We start from the raw sequence: 7,630 nt of genomic DNA on the forward strand, positions 1-7,630 counted from the left end.
CGTCTTTTATACATGAATATGTGTCCCCGGTGTTCCAGGGAACTCACCAAGTGTCAGAAAACACAACCCTCTCTATTTTCCTCCATACCCAAATCTCTAAAAAAGGGGCTGCAACGGATCTGATAAAAACTGATCCAGATTTGAACACTGTCCTGACGTCAGGACGGTGGCGCTACGGCTATTGGGCCAACTCCACCAATCAGGAGGAGACAGCCACGGCCATTGCCGTTAGAAAGCGCTGGAGACGCTGTAGTACATATGCCAGGCCTGTAGGTGGTGCTGTTCTCACAGAATCTGCCCTTGCAAAATCAGATCTAAAAAATGTCAAATTGAGCAAAATGAGGCATGGCTAAAATGCATGATCTGTTTGGTATTTTGAAAAACAAAAAGTATAAATATGCCTTATATAGGTATGGTCCTACACTATATTATTCAAATATAGCATGATAGGTCCCCTTTAACAAACCTTCACAGTAAAATGTATTTGTTCTAAAAAAACACAATTACAATATGTATGACATCTGTATGTTAGCAATATGTAATTATATGTTTTTTACATTGTCCTCACAGTTGAAACACTTTCTGATTCAATGCAGTTTCGCAAGTCGTGTTCTAGATTTTAAATCAGTGAAAAAAAGATACTTCTACTTCCTGTCAGTTTCTCACCTTTGTTCTTGTTTATTCAGTGTCTCCGATTTGTTTTTGTCGGAGTATTTTTCATGAGGTTTGTTCGGTTTCCTCTCTGTTTTTTCTCCGTGTCGTCAGGTTGGCGCTGCAGACGGCATCGAGAGCCGTGTCTCTGTTCCTCGATGGAGACGTTTCATTTCTGCCCGACAACTCCTTCCCTTCAAACATCCAGCTGCTCAAGGTTTGTATGCACATGGATTAAGGAATATCTACTATGTTTTTTATGATTAGATTTTAAAAAATACTTCAGAATCAATGAAGAAAGTACAGAAATGTACCAACCCTAGTTTAGGCCTTTTGTATTTGCCACACTTTTGCATGTTTTTAGTTTATCATTAGTTGACTTTGCAAATTGGCTGGTGAGCCTTCTTTACTTTTTGATTAATTAAAACATCATCTTGTGGCTTCAGAAATCAGTTTCCTCTCTCTTTTTTTCTCTCTCCTGGTTATTTTTATATTCTGTTACTTCCCTTTGTACCCCTAGTCCAGGAGGGAACGTAACAGTCACACTTTTTTAAAGTCACTGTCTCTTTACAGTGTGTTTATTGAGGCATGTTTTTTTTCCCAGCAGCAGCACTCGTGGACTCAGTCTCAGATGGTGTGTCTGCTCGTGGGATGTGTGTGTTCGTTACCTCGCAGCGTGAGTCTCAACTTAATTGTCTTAAAAATATTGTATTCATCAATGGATATCTTCCTTTCATAATATATTCATCTCAGAACTGTCAATTGCGTCTGTAAACGATGTTGGAGGCTTTTAAAAGACCTGCAGACCTTATTATGTCCATATTGCACAACTTTATAAATATGGAAATATGATCATCGCCAATTTACGGTAAAATAATGAATGGATATGTTAAAATGTGTATGAATGAATGGACTTAAATGAAGACAAACAATATCTATAATATATGTTGAAAAAAGGCTTCTTGCCATAATTTATTTTTCTGTATTTCAATGTGTATGTATCTGTGTTTTTGTGCCATTTTGGTCCAAAAATGTAAAAAACACGTGTTCCTGAAGCTATATTCTGGTTCTTGTTTACGTTGTTTAGGTGGAGGTTCCTCGGGTGGATGAGCTTCTGTCAGCTCTGGAGGAGATGAGCTGCTCCGTCCTCCACCCGCTCTCCTACACCTCGGCTGCTAAATGCCTTTCTGGTCTGCTGAACAAGAAACCACAGGGTCAGTTTGGGTCAAAATCTGGCTTTTTCTTCCAAAACTGAGAGCCTCACATGATAATTGAGTCGTCTGTAACAGTTTGGTTTCTTCTTCAGGTGATTCTCTGGACAGCAGGATTCACAGCACGATGAAGAGGGTCTGCAGTGAGCTGGACTCTTCGTCTTCATCAGTTCACACTCAGGCCTTCACCCTCATGATCTGGGTAAGAGACGCTGTCTTCAATATGTCTGCTGATTGTTTTTCTGTGCTAGATTTGAGATGTTAAAGGGGACCTATCATGCAAAATGCACTTTTGTACGTCTTTTCTACATGAATATGTGTTCCAGGGAACTCACCAAGTGTCAGAAAACACAACCCTCTCTATTTTCCTCCATACCCAAATCTCTAAAAAAGGGGCTGCAACGGATCTGATAAAAACTGATCCAGATTTGAACACTGTCCTGACGTCAGGACGGTGGCGCTACGGCTATTGGGCCAACTCCACCAATCAGGAGGAGACAGCCACGGCCATTGCCGTTCGAAAGCGCTGGAGACGCTGTTGTACATATGCCAGGCCTGTAGATGGTGCTGTTCTCACTGAATCTGCCCAGAGCTAGAAATTGTCAAATTGAGCAAAATGAGGCATGGCTAAAATGCATGATCTGTTTGGTATTTTGAAAAAAAAAAAGTATAAATATGCCTTATATAGGTATGGTCCTATACTATATTATTCAAATATAGCATGATAGGTCCACTTTAAGTCAGACAATTGCGATATTTGTTATGTGACGATACACAAGTTCATTTCACTTCTTTACCAGTCGGTTGCCAATCAATAAAGGAAGGTAAAGTGATTGTTTGGATTTAATGAAGAAGGGTTCTAGGAATCTATTGTTAGTGTGAAGGAGTACCAACACAAAATCAAAGCAATGTACTACTGTAGACGAGGAAGCAGCACATTTACACCAAAATACAATACAAAACAAACTGATCAAGGATACGTCATACAGCCACACTTTAAAACCTCCAAACTATCCATTTAATTTGTAAATAACAGAAGTATTTGTTGGTTTAAAAAGCAGCAAGTGCAATAACGTTGATTTTATCTCCAGGTTGCCAAGGCTCTACTTCTCCGATACCACCCTCTGTTCACCACACTGACTGACAAGGTAAGCATGCACCTATTATCTACTTTAAAGGTCACCTATTCCTAAATCCTCTTCTTCATGTCTCTTCTACATCAACATGTGTCCCCTCTTCTTCATGTCTCTTCTACATCAACATGTGTCCCTTCTTCTTCATGTCTCCTCTTCATCAACATGTGTCCCCTCTTCTTCATGTCTCTTCTACATCAACATGTGTCCCCTCTTCTTCATGTCTCTTCTACATCAACACGTGTCCCCTCTTCTTCATGTCTCTTCTACATCAACATGTGTCCCCTCTTCTTCATGTCTCTTCTACATCAACACGTGTCCCCTCTTCTTCATGTCTCTTCTACATCAACATGTGTCCCCCTCTTCTTCATGTCTCTTCTACATCAACATGTGTCCCCTCTTCTTCATGTCTCTTCTACATCAACATGTGTCCCCTCTTCTTCATGTCTCTTCTTCATCAACATGTGTCCCCTCTTCTTCATGTCTCTTCTACATCAACATGTGTCCCCTCTTCTTCATGTCTCTTCTACATCAACATGTGTCCCCTCTTCTTCATGTCTCTTCTACATCAACATGTGTCCCCTCTTCTTCATGTCTCTTCTACATCAAACATGTGTCCCCTCTTCTTCATGTCTCTTCTACTCAACATGTGTCCCCTCTTCTTCATGTCTCTTCTTCATCAACATGTGTCCCCTCTTCTTCATGTCTCTTCTACATCAACATGTGTCCCCTCTTCTTCATGTCTCTTCTACATCAACATGTGTCCCCTCTTCTTCATGTCTCTTCTACATCAACATGTGTCCCCTCTTCTTCATGTCTTCTCTACATCAACATGTGTCCCCTCTTCTTCATGTCTCTTCTACATCAACATGTGTCCCCTCTTCTTCATGTCTCTTCTACATCAACATGTGTCCCCTCTTCTTCATGTCTCTTCTTCATCAACATGTGTCCCCTCTGTGTAAAGAGACTCTGAAAGTTTCAGGAACAAAGATTCTCTCTCTTTTTGTCCTGATCCATTTTTATAAAAACCTGTCTGAAAATGAGCTGATCAGATTTTGGCCACTTTATGATGTCATAACGATGTTTTGGCTTGTGTAACCATTAGCCAATCACCAACCAAGGTAACCCCCCCCCCCCCACCTTACCACCTGAATCTCCTCCTAGAGCACCATTGTGTTCTTTGTAACCAAATCTCTCTCAGAGGGGCGTGGGGAGGGGCTCCTTATTTTCATCTAAAGTAACAGACAGAGAATCAGCACTTTGGAAACAGGGCTGAAACAGAGGGGATTATGGGTAAGGCAAGGCAAGGCAAGGCAAGTTTATTTATATAGCACCTTTCAACACAAGGTAATTCAAAGTGCTTTACAAAAATGGAAGACATTTTAAAAATGGCATTTAAAATCAGTCATTAAAAAGAAAAGATAATAAAATAAACATTAAAAGAAAAAATACATGGATAAAAGTTAAAAGTTACAGTTCAGTTTAAGATGTGAATAGTTCAATTAAAAGCAGCGGCAAAAAGAAAAGTCTTCAGCCTGGATTTAAAAGTAGTAAGAGTTGCAGCGGACCTGCAGGTTTCTGGGAGTTTGTTCCAGATATTTGGAGCATAATAACTGAACACTGCTTCTCCATGTTTAGTTCTGACTCTGGGGACAGAAAGCTGACCAGTCCCTGAAGACCTGAGAGATCTGGATGGTTCATAATTTAGCAGTAGGTCAGAAATGTATTTTGGGCCTAAACCATTCAAAGCTTTATAAACCAGCAACAATATTTTGAAATCTATTCTTTGACACACAGGAAGCCAGTGTAAAGACTTCAGAACAGGAGTGATGTGATCCACTTTCTTAGTGTTAGTGAGGACTCGAGCAGCGGCGTTCTGAATTAGCTGCAGCTTTCTAATAGATTTTTTAGTGAGGCTTGTAAAGACACCATTGCAGTAGTCCAGTCTACTGAAGATAAAAGCATGGACAAGTTTTTCCAAATCCTGCTGTGACATTAGTCTTTTGATCCTAGATATGTTCTTTAGGTGATAGTAGGCTGATTTAGTAACTGTTTTAATGTGACTGTTGAAACTCAGGTCAGAGTCCATGACTACACCTAGATTTCTGGCTTTATCTGTTGTTTTGAACATTGCAGACTGAAGCTCAGCGCTAACTTTTATACATTCTGCCTTGGCTCCAAAAACCATTACCTCAGTTTTGTCTTTGTTTAATTGGAGAAAGTTCTGACACATCCAGTCATTGATTTGTTCAATGCACTTACTCAGTGTTTGAATTGGAGCATAATCTCCTGGTGAAATTGTTACGTAAATTTGTGTGTCATCCGCATAGCTATGGTAACTTATTTTGTTGTTTTTCATTATCTGAGCCAGTGGTAGCATGTAGATGTTAAAGAGAAGAGGCCCCAAGATGGAGCCTTGAGGTACCCCACATGTCATATTTGTCAACTCAGATGTGTATTTACCTATAGAAACAACGTTTTTTTCTGTCCTTTAAGTAGGACTCAAACCAATTTAGAACTGTTGCCGAAAGTCCCACCCAGTTTTCTAGTCGGTCTAGTAATATGTTGTGGTCAACAGTGTCAAACGCAGCACTGAGATCTAATAATACTAACACTGAAGTTCTGCCACTGTCTGTGTTTAAGTGGATGTCATTGAAGACCTTTACAAGAGCAGTCTCAGTGCTGTGGTTTGGACGAAATCCTGACTGGAACACATCCAAACAGTTATTTAAATGCAAGAAGTTACTCAACTGTTGAAATACAACTTTTTCAATGATTTTACCTAGAAATGGCAGGTTTGATATTGGCCTGTAATTGTTCATTACTGAGGCATCTAGATTATTCTTTTTTAAGAGCGGTTTAATGACTGCAGTTTTCAGGGCCTCTGGAAAAATACCTGAGTGAAGAGATGTGTTTACTATATGAAGTAGATCTGAGGCCATGCAAGGAAAAACATCTTTGAAAAATCCTGTTGGAATAATATCAAGGCAGCAGGAGGAGGATTTCAGAAGTTGAATAATGTCCTCTAAGTTTTTACCATTAATCTGATGGAATTGTGTCATGGTGTTTGAATTGATATTAGGTGGACATAGGGACAAAACATTTGCTGTACCTGATGTAGAGGCACTGACTGCTTGTCTAATTTTCTGAATTTTGTCAGTGAAGAAGGAGGCAAAATCATTGCACGCCCTGGTGGATAGAAATTCAGAGGCTACTGACACTGGGGGGTTAGTTAGTCTGTCGACGGTAGCAAACAAGGCACGTGCGTTGTTTTTGTTTTTGGTAATAATGTCAGAGAAGAAAGACTGTCGTGCGTTTTTCAATTCCAAATTATAAAGGCCAAGTCTCTCTTTATAGATTTCAAAGTGAACCTGGAGATTTGTTTTTCGCCACCTACGTTCAGCTTTTCGACACTCTCTTTTTTCTGTTCTCACGGTCATGGCCTTTCTCCATGGAGATATTTTCTTGCTAATCACTTCCTTTACCTTAGTTGGAGCAATGGTATCTATAACATTTTTAATTTTTGAATTAAAATGATCTACTAGCTCATTTACTGAGATGTTAGCAGGGGAGAGTGTGGATGAGAAATTATGAGTAAACATTTCCCTAGTATTTTCAGTTAAATATCGCTTTGTGGTTACCTCTTTCTGAACATTTTTGTGAACAGAAATAGAGCTCTCAAAGAAAACACAGGAATGATCAGAGAGTGCAACATCAGTCACCACAACCTTTGAGATATTCAGACCCTTTGAGATAATTAAGTCCAGAGTGTGCCCCTTATTGTGCGTGGGCTCCGCCACATGCTGAGTCAGTCCATAGTTATCAAGAACACAAAACAGTTCTTTAGCCCCTCTGTCCTGGGGGTTGTCAACATGGATGTTAAAATCACCAACAATGACTAAATGGTCAAAGTCAATACACACTATAGACAGCAGTTCAGTAAAATCATCAAAAAAGCTTGCACAGTATTTGGGTGGTCTATAGATATTTAGGAACAGAGCTCGAGAGGAGCATTTCAGCTGAAGGGCCACATATTCAAAAGAAGCAAAGTCCCCATAAGATGTCTTCCTGCATTGAATGGAATCATTTAACAAAATAGCAACTCCACCCCCTTTCTTATGCATTCTTTCCTGACTCATAAAACTAAAGTTGGGAGGGGTTGATTCGATAAAAACAGCTGCACTGTTATTTTGTTCAATCCAAGTTTCCGTTAAAAACATAAAATCGAGATTATGCTCAGTGATAAAATCATTGATTAAAAATGTTTTTCCTGCCAAAGACCTGACATTTAATAAAGCTAGTTTAAGTTTGTTAAATACACTATCAGTAAAAAATGTTGTGACAAGCTGTGGCTGACATGGAATCACTGCTAAATTTGATAACCCCACACAAACGTTTGAGCACTTCCTGTTTCTAAGCTGATTTACCGCTCTTAATCTATTACCTATCAACACAGATATCGGCAAAGCTACTGGCAGGCAGGGCCCCGGCATGTGCTGGAAAGAGTTGAGAGTGCCATATGCCCTTGAGCCTGGACCCAGCACATATCAGTAAAAGTTTGTTGCGTTTTGTACACACACATCCTTATCAGGCTTCGGAGACTGCAGATGCTTTCTTGAAGGGATGGGAGGTGGT

At 39.8% G+C, this 7,630-nt stretch overlaps 1 protein-coding gene across 2 annotated transcripts in view; it reads left to right on the top strand.

Annotated features, from left to right (window-relative positions):
- The window catches only part of mms19 (MMS19 homolog, cytosolic iron-sulfur assembly component), a 34,715-nt gene that overhangs the window by 20,484 nt on the left and 6,601 nt on the right, over window positions 1-7,630 (top strand). The window contains exons 21-25 of one of the 2 annotated variants that reach the window (XM_034134814.1): window positions 766-868; window positions 1,256-1,327; window positions 1,739-1,865; window positions 1,958-2,064; window positions 2,954-3,010. In XM_034134814.1, coding sequence (XP_033990705.1) covers window positions 766-868; window positions 1,256-1,327; window positions 1,739-1,865; window positions 1,958-2,064; window positions 2,954-3,010 — 466 coding nt within the window. The remainder of the gene's footprint in view (window positions 1-765; window positions 869-1,255; window positions 1,328-1,738; window positions 1,866-1,957; window positions 2,065-2,953; window positions 3,011-7,630) is intronic. The other variant, XM_034134815.1, reaches the window with a different exon arrangement.

Source organism: Trematomus bernacchii, unplaced genomic scaffold, assembly GCF_902827165.1.
Source record: "Trematomus bernacchii unplaced genomic scaffold, fTreBer1.1, whole genome shotgun sequence".
NCBI lineage: Eukaryota > Metazoa > Chordata > Actinopteri > Perciformes > Nototheniidae > Trematomus > Trematomus bernacchii.